Genomic DNA, 17916 nt, shown 5'->3' with positions numbered 1-17916 from the left:
TTTTTTTTTTTTTTTTTTTGGGTGTGTAGGAGTCTTTGTTTAGTTTATGTTCGTACATTGTTTTCCTTTTAATATACAAGTGTTCACGCGTGCAGGCCATGGGCTGTTCGCTCATACAAGTCCAATGTGACTGTACTAAAGAAAAGAACATGATATCTTTTTTCATTTGTTCAACTTCCAACTGCAAGAGGTCCAGGAAGCCCATGACCCAAATAGCTTCCTTTTGTTTCCTTATCTGCGATACTGCTGTCGAAGTTACCCACTCAAAATCACTACTCGAAATCACTCGTACAAAACCAGGGAAATACCATTTATCTCGAGACTGAGGCTTCAGTCTTCCCTGAGAATCCACTCGTTCAGGCCGCCGTCGTCTTCGGCTTTGCTGTCGATGATCTGGTCGATAGACTCCCAGATTCGTCGTCGATTGAGCAGTGTGATGTTCACGGCGTTGAGATTGTGAAGGGCCAAGTGCTTCTTCGCAGTGAAAGGTAGATTGACGAAAGCCGCAGTGTGATCTCTGAGATATTGTTGGCGGGCAAGGCTGTGCGAGCGTGAGCTCATGCCATCCAGGACCATGTACAACAGTCGCCAATCAACAGGCACGTCTTTGGGTACAGCGAAGTCGTATAGAAACGGCATGTCCTTGCGTAGCCGAGCCCTCCAAAAGCCAAAGGATAGTCGAAGGCGAGCACAAGGGCGAGAAGCTTTGCGTAGGGGGCATAGATCCGGGATGTGCATAAAGTCAATGATGCAGAGGATCAAAGCGGGCCCAAGCTTATAGAAAGGGTCAGACGATTTGGATGTGCAGGGCGGACCGAGGGTAACTGCAGTGTAGGCTTGGCCATATTCCCTCTTTTGGGGGAACTGTCGAATACTATCTTCGTAAAACTTGGCCAAAGCCTTAGCAGAAGGTCGTGCTAGATCTTCAGCCCAGGGGTTACCTGCTAAGGAACTTCGCCCATGTGGCTCTGTCTCTTCCGCGCGATTTTGTTGAATGCGCTGTAGGAATAAATCAACTGCGGCATTAACACTGCGAATGAGTGATAGTTGTTCTGGACTGTCGCCAATGGTGCTTGAATCGACCGGGGAGGTATGTGAAGAATCTTCTGACCCAGATAGCCGAGTAGCGGACATACCGCCGACGTATGCCTCTGCGACAAGACAGCGGTAGAAGCCGTCCAAGATAGGATTGGAAGACGGTGGCTAAAGGACATCGTCGAAACAAAGGGTGATCCATCCCCAGCGTTGGCCGACGAAGCACTACATGATACCGTAGTCAATACCTCGCAAGCAGTAGGTGGTGGCGCTACGCATACCTGGATTTGAGAATGTCTTGCCCATAATCTCAGGGGTCCAAGGTTTCGACTAAGTAGCAATTTTCCACTGCTCCATACATTTTTCGTGGTAAGGCCACGCCTGTCCTGTAGTGTAGCTATGAAGACATGAGACAGGTTGTATTACCAAGGGGAGGCTGTCACTTACGTTTCCAGAAACTCACCAGAATCAACATACGTGTATGCACGGACATAGCGGAGCGGCTGAGAGACGTACGACCTGAGTAGAGTTAAGGTCAGTTCTCCTGGTTAAAGCAGTAACAAGCGAATATACTTACCTTGTGGGAATCTGTTCCTAGTTCTTCCGCATCACGGCACGAACCTCCGAAAGCCATTGTCCTTTGTCAATGATCAACCCGTGGGCGATGTACGCGGCACTTGGATCCAGTGGTGTGGTCTTGCCGGAACACCACAAAAGACACAGGTGGCCGATTTGTACAAGGGTGCCATGGCGACGATCAAGTACCAGACAAGGTACCTATCTGGACAACAGAAAAGTTATCCTCTGCTATGGCACAAGGCGTCGAAATAGAGTAGCTTAAGTGCTGGTCTTAGTTAGCATAAGGTGGCTGCTTTATTTCGTCTGTAATACCTACAGTGGCTTTCTTCTGAAATTCTGGCGAATGTGAATATGTCTTACGGGTAAAAGGTTGAATGATAAAGTTTAGGGGATGCAAAGGATGTAAAGGTGAAGGTTGAGGCAGTGTTTGGTGGAGGAAAACCCGTTTACTCTTTTACGACCAGTCAGTGCCAGGTCATCTGAGCACCAACAAGCTTCAACCACTGCAGCTATCTACGGGACAGCCCACCGTAACCTCCGTTGAGTGGCTTCCATTTATGTTCAACATAAACTTAACGAAATACAAGCCCATATTTTACACTTCTTCGAATATCTCTATCAATAAAATGATGTTTGTAGGTGGGTCAAGCTCAGTGAGTCACCACTGTGGAAACATGAACTTTGATTGTTTTGGATACCTATATATAAGAACAACTACTCAGCCTGTATGCAGAAGCTCTTTCCTCCTTCCTCCGTCAACCATCAACCATCAACCCGTCCACCATAGCAAACCTATCCATCCATCCACCAGTCGATCAGTCAAGAAGTCAAGACTACTCAAATAACCGACTCGTACCCGCCTTGTCCTAATTTCCATGTCGAGTGGCTTAACAGGTGCCCAAGTACAAGAGGCGTTTCCGTCAGGCCAACATATACAAAACCTTACGCCTTCTACGTCAAAGACTCAACACGGTAAACCCATCATGAGTCTCTTTGACCTTCCTAACGAGATGCTCGCTCTCATAGGAACTTTCTGCCAGACTGGGCAACTTGGGTCGCTCAGTCTAGTAAGTCGACACTTTCACGCAGTGTACAATCCGTGCCTTTACAAGCACAATATACTCCACGACAAACCCAGCAAAGCTAGCGTGTTGTGGGCAGCGAAGAAAGGCTCGCTAGATACTCTCAAACTCGCCTTTAGCTATGGAGCTGATCTCAACTATACTGGTGCCTCCAGCGAGGACGTTATCTGGAAATATGCAAAGGGTCAGGAATGGCTGTATGATGAGTGCAGCGAAAGGCTGGGCAAGATGTACGCTGCGCCTTTGCACCTAGCGGTCTTTCACAAGCATGAACACATTGTGAAATGGCTTCTGGAAAGCGGAGCTCGGGTGGACATTCCTTTAGTCCAGCTCTGTGGCTGTTCCCATCCGCGTCGAGCCCCTGAATACCTGATGATGCCCTCGCGTTCCTATTCACCTACTGGTCGTTATTACATCCCTCCCTGGTATCCTCTTCACCATGCCATCTCTCACGGGGCCAACGAATCGATACTGTCTCTCCTTGTGAAGCATGGAGCTAGGTATGCAATGAAAGACTTCCCTGGTATAAATTCCGCGCTACTGGGTCTAGTGAAGCCAGCGATCGATGCCATATTGAAACAAGGCAATTTAGATCCAAGCTGGGAAGGAGATGACGGAGCTACCGCTCTCCATTTGCTTAATGAAGGCGAGGCATTCTACCACCATCTGAAACTAGAGCAGAGGTGCGACAAGGTCCTGACGACCATCAAGGGGCTTGCCGATCAAGGTGTGCCCATGAACGCTACAGCTCATGGAGAAACGGTATTCAGAGAAATGCTCGGAAAAAGCAACTTGCTTTGCGCGATCGAGCTTCTGAAGGCCGGGGCCGATGCTTCAGATGAGCTCCACGCCTCTAGAAACGAGCCTGGTGTCATTAACCAGATGTTCACGACCAGGTACAAGTGCCGTATAAACGGCGAGAAGCGGAAAGGTAACAGCCAACTAGCGAATGCACTTATCAACGACCAACGGAAAGCACTAAAGCTTGCCATCAAGCGCGGTGCAGATGTCAACAGAGTGGTTGAAGCTGACGATAAGCTTTTTACTAGGCCGCTCTACGATGTATTGTTGTTCTCAGGAGACTTCAAGTGCGTAAAGATGATGCTAGATGCTGGTGCAAGGATCGAGGATGCTTTCGTCGACAACCGATTCGATACTGGTGGCCTACTCCATGCATTCTTCGATGGGCAGAACGGATACTTGCGTTATCGTTACAACGAGGAAAAGCCGGTGGATGAAACGGACCTCGAACCTTTCAAAAGGTCTTTGAAGCTGCTACTGAAGAGGGGTGCGCGGATTGACGCCCCAAGCCAGCTCCGTAATTCGGCACTCATTGAGGTCTGCAACAGAGCTACGAGAGTTGTTTGCGATAGCCAATACCAGCTCCAACACCTCGAAGCATACTATGACCGAGCCGTCCACGTAAAGGGTGATCCCTTCTTTGAGCTTGAGTTTCTGGTCAAGCATGCAACAAGCCAGAATGTCAGCGCCGAGTATGTCAAAGTACTAATGAGACGCAACAAAAATGAAGGGAAAGTTCAAGACTTGCTAAAACAATTGCATTCGAAACTTCTGAGCGGCATTGGCCAAGATAAGGATGACAACGAGGAAGACGAAGACGAGGACGACGACCATGAAGAAAACGAAGAAGAACCTGATATTCGTTCTTGTTCTGTTTGCAACCCCGTGCGACCATAATGAGAGGAGGTACTGTCCAGACTTTTATGTATCTCTACTACAAGCTAGGGGAGATCAAATTGGATGACCTTACGTTCGACATGAGGCAGAGGCTCTCAACTCTTTTACCCAATGGTATGTATCAAACCCCAGCCCAAGTTTCCGGATACTGGCACCCAGGATTTTAGTTTATTCCCGAACCGAAGCAAGTTGGCAACCACAGTCGACTCCTCGACTTCTACGATCCTTCTGAGCTTGAAGTCAATACCCTAATACCGGTGGAAAGAGCAATTGAGAGACTTGCGTCATTTCGCAGCACATTTGGGCGGAAGGGAGGACCCATTGGCGTTTGCTGGCGAACAAGACAAATGGGCTGGAGGCCCGGAGCAGGAGGCGAGGACATTATCGCAGGTCCATGACATTTTATCGGAAGTTATCATTTGGGAATTTAGAATGCGAGAGTACTGGCCAAAGTTATTTGTATGAAGCTATTTGTAGCTAGCTATAATTCTCTATGTAAGTAAGTGTAGGTAAGTGCAGAAAGATCTGTTTGCAAATTTTTCCATAGCGGCCACAAGTGAGTCCACTGAATTGCCCTTGCTTTAATTTATCTCAAGTTGTTACGAAATATATCGTATGATTCAAATAAAAGGGATTCCAATAGCTAGTGGTTCACAATTGAACGTTTTATGTCCTGTACTTGAGTGACGATCTACACCGATCCTAGCCCATCGCCAAGGATAGATATACCGAGGTCTAAGAAGTTAAAATCCGGGGTAGACAGGGGTCTTTTAAGGCGAGATCACAAGCAACAAGCACGTCATCTTGACAAAACACCACCCAAGAAACTAAACATTCCGACTTGTTTCCTCAGGAGTCTAGGTTTCTTATTTGCTACTTATGTTCTTGGGCAATTGCTGGCCAACAGTAACACTGTAGTGTCTCAACCATGACCCCACCTTCAACCTCTTCCCCTCCAAAACCTCGCCAGAAACTCGCAAGACGAGCATGCGACTCATGCAAGGTTCGCAAAATTCGTTGTTCAGAGACGCCCCCCTGTACAGCATGCGAGGCGTCGGGGATAGAGTGCACCTTTAAGCGTGAGCAAGGGACTAGAGGACCGAGGGGACTGCGTCCCAGGACCTTGGACAAGATTGAGCGGAGACGCCAAGCAGAGGCTTCGAAAAGCAATACTTCCAGTCCAGACCAGGATCAAGCTGCTGCTAAGAAGTCCCCGTCCCCTGTTGATGAGGTAGCGTGTTTGTTGGAGATTCTAGAGGTCTACTCCGAGAGACTGTACCCCATCTGGCCCATCGTCGACGCAACTGATCTGCGAAACAAGATCGAGCTGAATCCTACAGAGGGAGGTGCAGCTAGATACCTTGCTAATGCTGTAGCCCTGGCTGCTATTGCTCAGCTCAAGCTGGACACTGCGTGGCAACCCAGAGTGAAGGACGCGGAAACGAGACTAAGCGAGACACTGGGTCTTTTGGATGCCTTGCGCATTTCCTTCTTTCTACATATTTACCATGAAAATGCCTCCCCTGGGGGAACCAAGTCTCTTGTTTATTTGCGTGAAGCAATCACGCAAGCGCAGATCTTGAGGCTTGATCGCGAATCTACGTATGCTTCCTTGTCTGAAGCCGATCAACATGTTTCGCGACGGATTCTATGGCTACTGTTTGTCACAGAAAGGTACACATCTCAAATCAAGCAAGAGTCTGTTCAATACTTACACTGTATAGGGGCGTTGCTCTTCTTCACAAGCTTCCCCCAGTTCTGAAGCCAAACATTCTATTCCCCTGGTTCGGAGGAGCCAACGACCGCGCAGAGGTCCTCCCAGCTTTTCTCAAGCTGGTGCATCTCTTCTGGGTTTTCGATCAAAGCGGTATCTTTGAACTTCTTCACAACTTTGACTCAGACTCAGATCTTCCCAATATGGTCTCTGTTGCACAGAACTGCCTCGAGTTACTACAGCAGAAGCTTCTTGACTCGGCTGACAATGACGATTGGGGTCCGATCAATGAAGTTCAGCGCGCGGATATGTTTGTTACGAGACAGTGGATGCGCGCTGTACTTTGGCGAGCGGCACTTCGGTTTGGGATTGTTACTCCCAGTATGAATCCTGTGGATATTGCGAAGGACTTTTTGAGTCTTGTTTCTGAACTTCCGAAGACTGCGCTTGAGTCTCATGGACCGACGCTGGTAAGGCCTATATACAGTTATGACTTGCTTTATGCTTACGATCTGGATAGGAATTCAAGACGTTTGAGATTGCTACAGCCGTGATTGACGCAATGGCAAGCGACGATTCCATAACAGATGACCGCTCTGGTCCAGTTCTACACCAACTACGAGACATACTATCCTCCTGTCGAGGAGGTAATCGGACACTCTTGTCGCTTCTCACGATGCGAATGGACGCCATCTTCAACGCAGGCCGTTTACTTGAGGGATCAGAGGGTGATGCAGTTGCCTTTGAGACAAACCCGCAAACTTCGTTTCAAGGTACAGCTGAGATCTTGACTGCGCAGCAAAACCTTACGATGCCAACCTACCAGTTCATGGAGGATCAGGCCTCTCAAATTTGTTGGGCGCCGTTGGACCTCGGCTACCTCGTTCGGTCTCCGTCGCCGCTTACTCGCATGTTGCTGGAGTCTATGCCCCGCGATGTTGATGGGGAGCAAGACCCGCGAGCGGTGCGACAAATCATCGAGACATCTACCTAGTACTTGTCCGACGAGCTGACTTGGACCGTGTTCATCCGAACTTGGGCCCAATTGTTAGAACAAGTGTCCATTGTTTTGGCATGTTTTCTTGGTGTTCAAGATGAGGGGAACGGCGAACTAATGGTGGCATAGAGCGACCGCATTGCGCCATCTCAGACCCCTGTCGCATCAATTCCCCGCTGCAAGTCATCCAAATTGGCGACTGTCAAATCAACGCGGAACATGGTCGGCACGGCAAAGAGTCAGTACGTGAAGTTGTGTAACCCTCACCGTGTGACTCAAGCTGACAGTTATCTCAACAGTTTTTGAATCTGTTCAATTCTTTCTGCGCAAAGAACAACTCAGAAATAGCCGCTCCAAGTCCCCCGCAACTTCAGTGTAAGTTCATCTCCACTATCACTTCTCCGAGAATTACTCCGCAAGTCGCAACGTTAATACTGATCCAATCTGGCCAGAAGAACTCGCATTCACATCAACATCATCAAAACTCATCAAAATGGCTTGGGCTGAACCTCGAAACACTGGCATGGTCTACCGCCGCCTCGGGCGCTCTGGACTCCATGTAAGCGCCATCGGTCTCGGCAGCTGGTTGACCTACGGCGGTTACTCTGAAGATGAGCAGGCGTTTGCTTGTATGAAGAAGGCTTATGATTTGGGAATTAACTTTTTTGATTCTGCGGAGAATTATACTGCTGGTCAGGCTGAGGTTGTTATGGGAAAGGCTATTAAGCATTTTGGTTGGAAGCGAAGTGACTTGGTTATCAGCACAAGTGAGTCTATTTCCCGATGATGAACGTACGCATACTGACAATTGTCAAGAGATCAACTGGGGTGCTGTGAACGGAGAGATTCTTGTCAACAACCATGGTCTTTCAAGGAAACACATCATTGAGGGCCTGGAGGCTTCGTTGGAACGTCTTCAGCTCCCATACGTTGACATCGTCTATGCCCATAGGCCGGATAGACTTACTCCCATGGAGGAGACTGTTCGCGCTTTCAACTGGCTGATTGACAACGGAAAGGCTTTCTACTGGGGTACTTCAGAGTGGTCCGCCGATGAGATTGCCGAAGCTGTAAGTCACTCAACACCATACACTTCTTTTAAAATCAAACCCTTACACTCTATAGGTTGGCATTGCTCGTGATCTTCGCATGATCGGCCCCGTTGTAGAACAGCCCTTCTACAACATCCTAGTAAGAGACAGAGTAGAAGGCCAATTCCAACGCCTCTACGAGCGCACCGGTCTAGGAATCACCTCCTTCTCACCTCTAAAGATGGGCGTCCTCAGCGGCAAGTACAACGACATCGTTGATGGCCAACCACCCAAGGACTCCCGCTTCGGCGCCAGCAAGGACCAATTCGCCGAATTCATGCGCGGCCAAATCGGCACCGACGACTGGGAAGCCGAGATCGAAAAGGTGCGCCAGCTGAAGCCTATTGCTGAGAAGCTGGGTATTAGTCAGGCGCAGCTTGCTATTGCTTGGTGTTTGAAGAATCCTAATGTTACGAGTGTTATTACCGGTGCTAGTCGGCCGGAGCAGTTGGAGGATACTGTTGCTTCGTTGAAGGTGTTGGATAAGTTGACGCCGGAGATTATGGAGGAGATTGATGCTGTTACTAAGAATAAGGTTGAGTTGGATCCCGCTAGACAGAGCTAGATACGAAGTGTATAGTCAAATTGAAAAGGAACTTGAGGTTATCATTTTTTGTTACATGGGATAGAAGACGAAGTGATAACTGAACTACAAGTGCAAGAGATGAAACAATTTAATTACTTTATGCTTAGACTAGCACCTGAGACTACTTCATTTTGTTGTTACCCATCTAAGTCCATCCGAAGCACTATGGCAAGAAACAGACATGGTGCACACATCTTCCTACCCTTCTCCAATACTTCTTCATATAGTATCCAGTAGTCTATACTCTTTTATTTTAAGAAATAGTTAAGATGATGTCGAATGGGCTAATTGGCAAGTTGATAGAGGCCAACCTCTAAAGGCCTGAGGCCAGAATGAATACATCAACAGGTTAATCGCAGCAATCCTTCTTAGAGATGTGGCAATCATTAGCGACTGAGGAATTGACAGCTGCGTCTCAACGACAGTGCCTGAGGAGGCTGAAGTTCAAAGCTACCAATCATACAGAGACACAAGTTCCTCTTTCCACGAGTGTTGTCTCATCTACCTCATCAGCTCAGATTTTACTGCAGTTTCCACCTCTTTAGGCCAATCAAATGTCACTATCTCTGAACAATTTGTTCAGTCCACTTCTTTTAAAACATTTCCGTTCGTTGTGCACTGCAGTTATAACCTCCCTCGAGGTTCTTTCGCTGTTCAGTGTCTGTCACATATCCTGGGAATAGTAGTTAGATGCCCAGCCCGAAGTTCACTGCCATTTCCAATCTATCTGGGCCTCCACACGCCATCGCCACGTTCCCTGCAAATGTCTTAGACATGTTCCATATCAAGCCGCGCCTGCGCCTGTCTTTCACTGCATTTTTGACCTCACCACAGATTTCAGCGCTGCTTTGTATTCTAGGAAAATTTGTTATTACTAAAGCTATTAGTTGCTATAATGTAAAGTATTACTGATTTAAACTTGTTAATGAAATTAATATAAAGATTCAGACGGAAAGCAGAGCGATCAACGAATCCTAAGTAATATATTCCTTCCCAATCTTCTACACTTATACCCACTGACTCAGTGAGTGCGGTTCATGTAGTAGTTGTAGTTATCCTCAGACATCTTCAAAGCCTTAACACTAGCCTCATCAACATCCTCCTTCGGCAGATCCAAAACCTCATTAGCAAGTCCATACTTGGCCTCAAAATTTCCGTCGCCATTAGGGAAGAATGTTCGGGCATACATAGCCAGCGCCCAACCGGATCGATCACCGGCTTTGAGCATATCAACACCACGCTGCCATCGCTCCTTGGCGCCCTCGTGCTCGATAACCCAGTCCTTATCGGTAGTGCCAGTCACGCGCTGCAGACTGTCAAGCATCTGGCGCTGAGAGAGGAGGAAGCTGGAGATGTAAAGGGGCTTGTTTCGCCATTGGGAGATAGTATGAGACTTGTCGTTCTCATCATCGGGGATGACCTTCAGACTAAGGAGGGAAGCAAATGCTCGACCGCACTGGTCCCAGGTTGAAGTGTTGATCTGAGTGTTTCCGTCGTCGTAGAAGGTAACCTTCTTTTGGCCATTGCTAAAGTCGAAGCCGTACCACTGAGGTCCCTGGCAAACAGAGAACTCGTACCAGAAAGAGCAGCACATAGCGATCCAAGACGATACACCGGCTTCTTCGATAGCTTCGATGCCAGGGTAGACACCCCCACCGGTCATGTTCTCCTCAGCAAGGGCCTTGTTTGTGATGTCAATGCCGTAAACATTGGGCATGATCCATGGGACTCCAGCAGTGGCAGCAGCGCGGACGATGCGCTCTTGAGTACCGGGAGGAGCTCGGACGGAGAGGGAGATGGCGAGGAACTGCTGGTCCTTGAGAGCCTCGACAAGGGAGCTCTCATCTTCATAGTCGACGGCGGCAACACGAGCTCCTTCGGGGGCGTTGTTGGTGCTTTCCTTGCGAGTGATGGCTGTGACTGTGTGCTTGCCAGTTGCAATGATGTGCTTGGCTAGGTACTTGCCAACACTTCCACCGGCCTATGACATGTTAGTGATTGGATGGGCCAAGGAGGATAGGGAAGCTTACACCAATGATGGCTACTCGCTCGATCTTGTTGGCGAAGCCCTCAGGCTGGCTCTTGGCAAATTGCTGAGACATTTTGATAGTGTTTATAAGAAGATTGTTGTAGTGTAGTAGAGTTGTTGTTGTTGTAGCTGTAGAGTGATGAGGATAGCGAACACTTCAACCTCCGTCCTCCTCCTCATCTTTATACTTCATCTGCTCCCTTAGACTCAGGTATTTACTCCATCACTAACTCCGAACCTTGATTAATTCCTTCCACCTCAATCATCAATGATGCTATCGCGGACTTATCGAGCGGGATAGCCATTACCATATTGGGTAAGTGGATCTCCGTAGGGTTCACGACAGAGTGCAGATTCTCCACTTTGAGCTTGACTAACCAATAGGACGTCTTTAAATACGAAAACCAGTAAAGAGGTCCCTCTTGTGAAACAGAGCTGAGTGACCGTAAATCCGTCGCGAAAAAAGAGCGAGGCCGAGCCGATTTTCGTCATGCTTCGGGGATTTTCTTCCCATTGCGGTCAGTTGATTCGCATGTCTTGAAATTGGTTCTTTGTCTTTACTGCGCTTGTCGAGGGACTCAGACGCGGTTGGAAACTACCGAGGGCGGGTGCAGGGCTGTTGGATCCTTCATGCTTTAACCTTTAACCACTGATGCGTACGTGTTTGAAGATTCCAATATCACATTGCTGCACTTGTCTTTGTCACTGTAGGTTGTTTTACTTCTTTCTTCTTATCGATAACCGGGTGACCGTCCTCGAGCTACATATCCTGGCCCAGGGTGAGGTTAAAAATGCAGTGAAGCAAAACGCGAGTACAGAGAGTTTTTCTCCATTGTATGATTGGATGGTAGCTGTGGATTCCGCCTCTTTATAGACATGCAGTTATTGAAAGGCAGCCGATGTCAGTCTTGCTTGCAAAGTAGCTTTTCGGTACCTCTATAGAAGTCTTTTGCAACCGACTCAATACCTGTTTGCTCTATGCTTGCTCGATGGTATCCGAACGATTGGACTACCGCCATATCGACAAAGAACCTCCACACTCATTGTCATGCCCGGCCTGAAAGAGAGAGGCTAAGGAATTCAGTCAATCCATGCCAGCTAGCTATCTGGCTAACCTACACTTGTACCACTTTATATTGGTGTTCGCAGTCTAGGGGGATAAATTGTTTGCTATCCAGTAGCCACACTCTAGAATCAAAAATAGAAATGATACAGCATTCCATTTGACAATTATACCACAGAAGAAAAGAGTTAAAAAGAATAGTTGCTGTGAATGGCAAAAGATTGATCCCGCCCGGGCTCGAACCGGGGACCTTCTCGGTGTAAACGAGATGCGATAACCAACTACGCCACAAGACCAGGTTTATCCAATTGAGATGTCAGAAGCACCGCAATTTGTTCTCAAGTACACCACGATGGGATAGCATGAGTAAAAGAAACACAATCAGTCTTTGGTCAAAGACGTAAAGAGGGTGGTTCCGCCCAAGGGCCTTCCCCGAAAGTGAGATATCATAGCCAACCCTGTAGACTACGGAACTGTGGATTATGCTGTTGTTAGATAAAGATCGCCGTCCAGTTAGGGTGCATACTGTACAGTGACCAGTGGCGTGCGTCGGTCTTTGGGGAGAGTTGGTAGGTGTTGCGCTTTGCTAGTGGGGGAAGACTCTGGTAGTGCATCAGTTCCCGCTCTTGTTCTGTTTGACACCGTTGGTCTTTAACAAAAACAGCTTGGTACTGTGGTCTAGTTGGTCATGACATCTCGTTAACACCGAGAAGGTCCCCGGTTCGAGCCCGGGCAGAACCTCATTTTTTGCACTCCAGACAACTATCTGTCTTCACTTTTTGGCATGAATTATGAGATTCCTTGACCCTAAAGCTTTCCTTCCTGCTAAGAACTTTCCTGTGTCTTTTTTCTTCTTCTCTTTCTTCTTTTAAGAACTGTCAATGATTAATACTGCTTTGCTGTAAAACTTCAATGAGGCTTATAAATTCCACCACATCTACCCTGCAGGTCTACCCGTCTTGGCAGGTCCTTGGCGATTTACCCAGACGGACGGTAGCAGAGCCTCAATAATGCAATCTGAATGTGGTCGACGGCTTGATGTCAACTACTGGACGGTGGTATCAATTGCATGTCGTAGATATATGGCTGTACAGCTAAAAATTAACACGCCCTGAGACAGTTCTGGAACAAGCAAGGCTTTAAGCTGCAATGCCACTTCATTCGAGACCCAACATCAGTCAACGTCTTGTTCAGCCGTCGATCTCACTCTTTAATGTTCAACAATGCCCTTAATTAAAACGGCGAACTGATCGGGCAACCCAAAGCACGCAACTCCAATACTCCATCGGCCACGAAAGCCTACAATCTCTCCAACGGGCGCATCTCCAACCTGACGATCAATACCCAACCTAATGTCCCAAACTTGAGTTACTATTACTCAATAAATCCACACAAATCAAGGGGAAGACTTGGGGAAACCCCTCAAGGTCGCGGGGCATATCGCGGAGTCGCCTGTCAACTGTAGAATTCTTCACGTAATGAAATCTCTTTTCTCCAGAGTATCAATACGGGGTTTCGTGGAGAGAGTTTGATGTCTTGCCACGAGAGTTCCACATGGCATGCGGACCTTGTTAAGGAGCCGGTCGATGCCGGTCATTAATTCACTGAAAAGCCTCATCAATAGAACTCATGAAGGGACATCGTTGTTATAGAAGCCGGTTTGACCGGTTCACTCGGTTAAGACGGATGTACTGGCGGGGGTAGCACGGGCCAATATAGGGACAAAGAGTCGCAATTGATAGAGTATTATCTGACTTATTCATGAACAATAACCATAAGTCAGAAGAGTCGGGGAATGTTTGGGGTTTACCCCACTGCAGCATTAAACGTTTGAGTAATTTAGTATCTTGTCTATTCAATACAAGCTGAGGTTGGGGTAATAAATTGTGAAGCTATGACTGCCGCATAGCCGAAGAGAACATTTCTGCCTACACCGCGAGCGTATTCAATCTGACCATTACTGTTCATTGCAAACTACAAGGTGACGTATACCAATGGACTAGACTTAAAGAAGGATGCTTTGGAGAAGGGACTGTGTTTATAACAAAGCCCGCTGATTCCGGAGTGACTAGCTTAGCTCTGTCGGCTCCGAAGATGCTGGGAACCGACTAGCATGGATCTTTGAAGACGGTAAAATGATAAGGTATGCATTTTCTGATAACCCTTAGACTATGAACATAACTGAGAAGAACAACTATTAACAGTATTGATAACTGAGTAATAGATAGGTTATCCATTCATAATATGCAGTAAGTGGCTTCGTTCTGAAGCATGCTCACCAGCAGGAAATAACTTTCAATTCACAGAGATGAATGTCACTGCAAAGCAATTCTAGAACAAAAGGAGATAGGCTCTTCCCCGGCCCGGGGCCAAGAAATTTCCCCACAACGTCATTCTGTTGATCTGTCTAATCTATTTTGTCATGGGGTGAGAAGAGTGTGGATCGTCATACTTGGAGAGCGCGCCCTGTTACGCAAGAGCATGACTCTCATAAAACTTGTAAGCAGACATGATAGAGAAAAGAATAATGCAACCAGTTTATATGACTTTAGACTGGATAGTTAGTTATCTATTTACTGTACTATGAACATGGATCTGAGTTATTTCTGTTGCCAGCTACATACACTAACACACCATTGTAGTCTCATTGATACCGTTTCATCCTATGGATCGCCCTGATAGCTATCAGTCTAACCCAGCAAGAGAAACGATCCTCCGTTAACGGCAAACAGCTGCCTTTAAATACAATACCCTCTTCCCCAGCTTGCTCTCACCACCCTATCTCTACTCTCCATCACGATACCCATCATGGAGTCCCAAGCCCCAAGGGACAAAAACGTCCACATCGACGACTCAGCCGCCTTGGAACAACTAGGCCATAAACAAGAACTAAAACGCAACTTTTCCAAAATCTCCCTCCTGGGTCTCGCCTTTGCTATTCTCAACACATGGACCGCCCTCTCCGCTTCTATTTCTCTGGCCTTGCCCTCCGGTGGCCCTAGTTCAGTTATCTGGGGTTTGATGGTTGCTGGAATATGTAACCTCTGTTTAGCTGCACCCCTGGCAGAGATGTTGTCTGCGTATCCTACTGCTGGTGGACAGTATCATTGGGCAGCCCTGTTGGCGTGGCCCAAGTGGTCGAGAGGAATCAGTTATGTTACCGGCTGGATTAATGCAGCGGGTTACGTCGTCTTGACGGCTACGGCGCCTTTGCTTGGAAGTACCTTCGTCACCGATGCAATTACATTTATGCATCCCAGCTATAAGGCTCAAGCTTGGCATCAGTTCCTAATTTACCTCGCCTTTACGCTCATCGCATTGGTGATCAACGCCTTTGCAACGCGGTTGCTTCCTCTCTTCAACAAAGCCGCCTTCCTATGGAGTATTTCCGGGTTCATCATCATCAGCATTACAGTCCTGGCTTGTGCTGCACCGGATTATCAGAGCGGCGCTTTCGTCTATGGAAAGTTCATCAACGAGGTCGGCTGGCCTGACGGCCTAGCTTGGATGCTCGGCCTACTCCAGGGTGCTTTTGCTCTTACTGGCTTTGACGCTGCGGCACACATGATCGAGGAGATTCCAAACGCTCGCGTCGAGGGCCCTCGCATTATGATCTGGTGTATTTTGATTGGAATGGCAAGCGGCTTCATCTTCCTTTCGTGTCTTCTATTTGTTGTCAAAGACGTTCAAAACGTCATCGAGTCCCCTGCCGGTGCGCTGCTGCAGATGTACTTTGACGCCACGAACAGCAAAGCTGGAAGTATCTGCTTGCTCGTCTTTTCTATTGTATGCATGGTCTTCACTGCTACTGCGATCATGACGACGAGCGCAAGAATGGTCAGTAAATACCTGCTCAACCTCTCGTTGCAGCTTTCCTCGTGCTCCTTTCCTTGTGTGGTTTTTTTACTGACCCTCTTTGCTCAGACCTATTCTTTCAGCCGCGACAGAGGTCTGCCGTTTAGCCATATCTGGTCTAAGGTGCATCCTACACTCGATGTCCCGTTGAACGCACTATTCTGGACGACAGGTTGGGTTATCGTCTTTGGACTGATCCTTTTAGGATCTTCGAGTGCGTTCAACGCTATCACTGCAGCTTCAGTCGTTGCTCTCGGCGTAACTTATGCCATTCCACCGGCAATTCATTTGTTGCGTGGTGGAAACTTGCTTCCTGAAGACCGGCCTTTCAAACTGAGCACTCCGGTGCGCTGGGTGTGCAGTCTGGTCGGTATCGCGTGGGCCATCCTCACCACAGTCCTCTTCGTGTTCCCACCCGAACTTCCCGTTACACCTACGAACATGAACTACTGTATCGCTGCGTTTGGAGTAATTCTCTTCCTTTCTGTCGGCACATGGATCTTTGATGGAAGAAAACACTACAAGGGTCCTCTTATTCAGATGAGTATGGATGGAGCTACTTTAGAGGGTGCGTCTATGGCTGAGACGACTTGTACTTCTAACGTTGAAGATGATATGAAGAGCCATAAACCTGAATAGGTGTATAATTTGTATAATAGTAGATGAAAGATGATCTATATTAGAAATATTGATGTTTTCCAACAAGCGCCTTCTCGACACGGCTGTAATGTGCTATTTGACTGACTGCGCGCAACCTGGATAAAACCTTGACGTATGTGTCTCAGCCGATGCGCGCTATGGTAGACTTGTCAAGTGTCAAAAGTCAGCTAATTCTAGTTTGGTGTGACAAGCGAGACACCCAGGAACGAGATGCTACCGTGCTCTTCACATCATGATTTAGGCAGTGCATCCAAGTTAAAAGAAAACAGAGTGAACATATATTCATTAGAAAAGAAATGGTATCGAAACTCAATTAGTCCCAGTCGTATAATCCATGTACATCATTCCTCCACCCCATAATGTGATTCATCTCATAAGTCGTGATGGCGCGCCTGTTATACCATGCGCCAAACTCCTGTCCATTTCTGAACCGTTTTGATCAGTCGAATTGAGACGGTGCATCTCAACACTAAATGTTGTGAAAGCGTTGGTTGCTATTCAGCAAACGCTTATTGTCAAGACTTAGACGTAGTATCGGTTACTGCGATCCTCGCCATAATACCCAGGCGATCGTCCCCGTCGGTGGTGGCTTCTCGACCTCGAGTCCCGAATAACAATAGGAGGCGGTGCAGAAATGCTCGAGCGATGCGACCGTCTGCTTCTCGAGCGATGATGATGTCGTTTCGGCTCTTCTTTGTAGTGATACCACTTCTCCCTCTCTTGCGGCGGTGCGCCAAGATTGAGGCACGAGCGAATGACCCAGAGAAGAAGGAGAAAACCAGCGATGGAACCGATGACGATACCCGCGATGGCACCGCCGCTTAAAGTTTGGGCGTCGTTGCCATTGTCGCCTGCAGTGACGGTGACGGTTTCAACGGTTTGGCGGGAGACGAGAGTTGGTGGTTGAGAGAGTGTTGATGAGGAGAGTGCTCGGGCGAGGACTTGGCCTAAGCCTAGATCTTTTAGAGGAGCCATTGAATAGATGTCACTGTATAACAGAATGTCACTGGAGATGAGTGAGAGAAAGGCGCAAACAGATCAATTGATAAAACTGGAAATCAAGGTCAATTTAACTATTTAACTTAGTGCCCGTTCAATGCGTGATTTTACTCAAACCCAATTCTTTGAACAAAGAGGCTGGGAATAAGAAATACACTGTTAAAATGAACTGTAAATGAGTGCCTTTTCACGTCATTCTTGAATGAACCGTCCGTCATCAGCTTCTAATAGATTTCCCCGCTCCACAGTGAGCTTAATCCTAGGACCTTGCAGATCACTTCTCTATGACGTACATTGACCATTAGCTTTGACTTGTTATACCAGCCCATTCACTAAAGCCCAGACCAGTTGTTGGTTAGTTTAGCACTCCGACACCCAATTCAAGGAACTTTTCAACACTAGTCAACGGCAGTGCCTGGGATTGTCTTAAAAGTCAGGAGCTTTTGTTACGACTGGCAGATAATTGGCTGTCACAAACCTCGGCTGAATGATGGTTTCAAGGAAGCAAAGAGATGCATCCACTTTCAC

The 17916-nt window shown here is 47.6% G+C and overlaps 7 protein-coding genes across 7 annotated transcripts; 4 read left to right on the top strand and 3 right to left on the bottom strand.

The window, feature by feature from the left end:
* Positions 1–330: 330 nt before the first annotated feature.
* Positions 331–1669, bottom strand: FIESC28_00628 (uncharacterized protein; the record flags this gene model as incomplete). Its single annotated transcript, XM_031154779.1, has 3 exons — positions 331–1203; positions 1552–1554; positions 1613–1669. The coding sequence occupies 3 exons, from the start codon at positions 1667–1669 to the stop codon at positions 331–333; spliced, it is 933 nt and encodes a 310-aa protein (XP_031021222.1).
* A 928-nt stretch (positions 1670–2597) lies between these two features.
* On the top strand, positions 2598–4394 carry FIESC28_00627 (uncharacterized protein; the record flags this gene model as incomplete). The annotated part of the gene is made up of 1 exon (XM_031154778.1): positions 2598–4394. One exon carries the CDS (start codon positions 2598–2600, stop codon positions 4392–4394), a length of 1797 nt encoding a protein of 598 aa, XP_031021221.1.
* Positions 4395–5322: 928 nt separating this feature from the next.
* FIESC28_00626 (uncharacterized protein) lies at positions 5323–7102 on the top strand (the record flags this gene model as incomplete). Its single annotated transcript, XM_031154777.1, has 3 exons — positions 5323–6068; positions 6119–6578; positions 6629–7102. The coding sequence occupies 3 exons, from the start codon at positions 5323–5325 to the stop codon at positions 7100–7102; spliced, it is 1680 nt and encodes a 559-aa protein (XP_031021220.1).
* Positions 7103–7598: 496 nt separating this feature from the next.
* Positions 7599–8761, top strand: FIESC28_00625 (uncharacterized protein; the record flags this gene model as incomplete). The annotated part of the gene is made up of 3 exons (XM_031154776.1): positions 7599–7872; positions 7922–8175; positions 8231–8761. The coding sequence occupies 3 exons, from the start codon at positions 7599–7601 to the stop codon at positions 8759–8761; spliced, it is 1059 nt and encodes a 352-aa protein (XP_031021219.1).
* Positions 8762–9803: 1042 nt separating this feature from the next.
* FIESC28_00624 (uncharacterized protein) lies at positions 9804–10884 on the bottom strand (the record flags this gene model as incomplete). The annotated part of the gene is made up of 2 exons (XM_031154775.1): positions 9804–10763; positions 10813–10884. 2 exons carry the CDS (start codon positions 10882–10884, stop codon positions 9804–9806), a joined length of 1032 nt encoding a protein of 343 aa, XP_031021218.1.
* Positions 10885–14682: 3798 nt separating this feature from the next.
* FIESC28_00623 (uncharacterized protein) lies at positions 14683–16368 on the top strand (the record flags this gene model as incomplete). Its single annotated transcript, XM_031154774.1, has 1 exon — positions 14683–16368. The coding sequence occupies one exon, from the start codon at positions 14683–14685 to the stop codon at positions 16366–16368; it is 1686 nt and encodes a 561-aa protein (XP_031021217.1).
* A 543-nt stretch (positions 16369–16911) lies between these two features.
* On the bottom strand, positions 16912–17364 carry FIESC28_00622 (uncharacterized protein; the record flags this gene model as incomplete). The annotated part of the gene is made up of 1 exon (XM_031154773.1): positions 16912–17364. One exon carries the CDS (start codon positions 17362–17364, stop codon positions 16912–16914), a length of 453 nt encoding a protein of 150 aa, XP_031021216.1.
* Between the last annotated feature and the right edge of the window lie 552 nt (positions 17365–17916).

Source organism: Fusarium coffeatum, assembly GCF_003316985.1.
Source record: "Fusarium coffeatum strain FIESC_28 chromosome Unknown BRIP53273_contig_15, whole genome shotgun sequence".
Lineage (NCBI taxonomy): Eukaryota > Fungi > Ascomycota > Sordariomycetes > Hypocreales > Nectriaceae > Fusarium > Fusarium coffeatum.
Note: the sequence above shows the minus strand (reverse complement) of the source record. Positions and strands in the feature narration are given on the sequence as shown.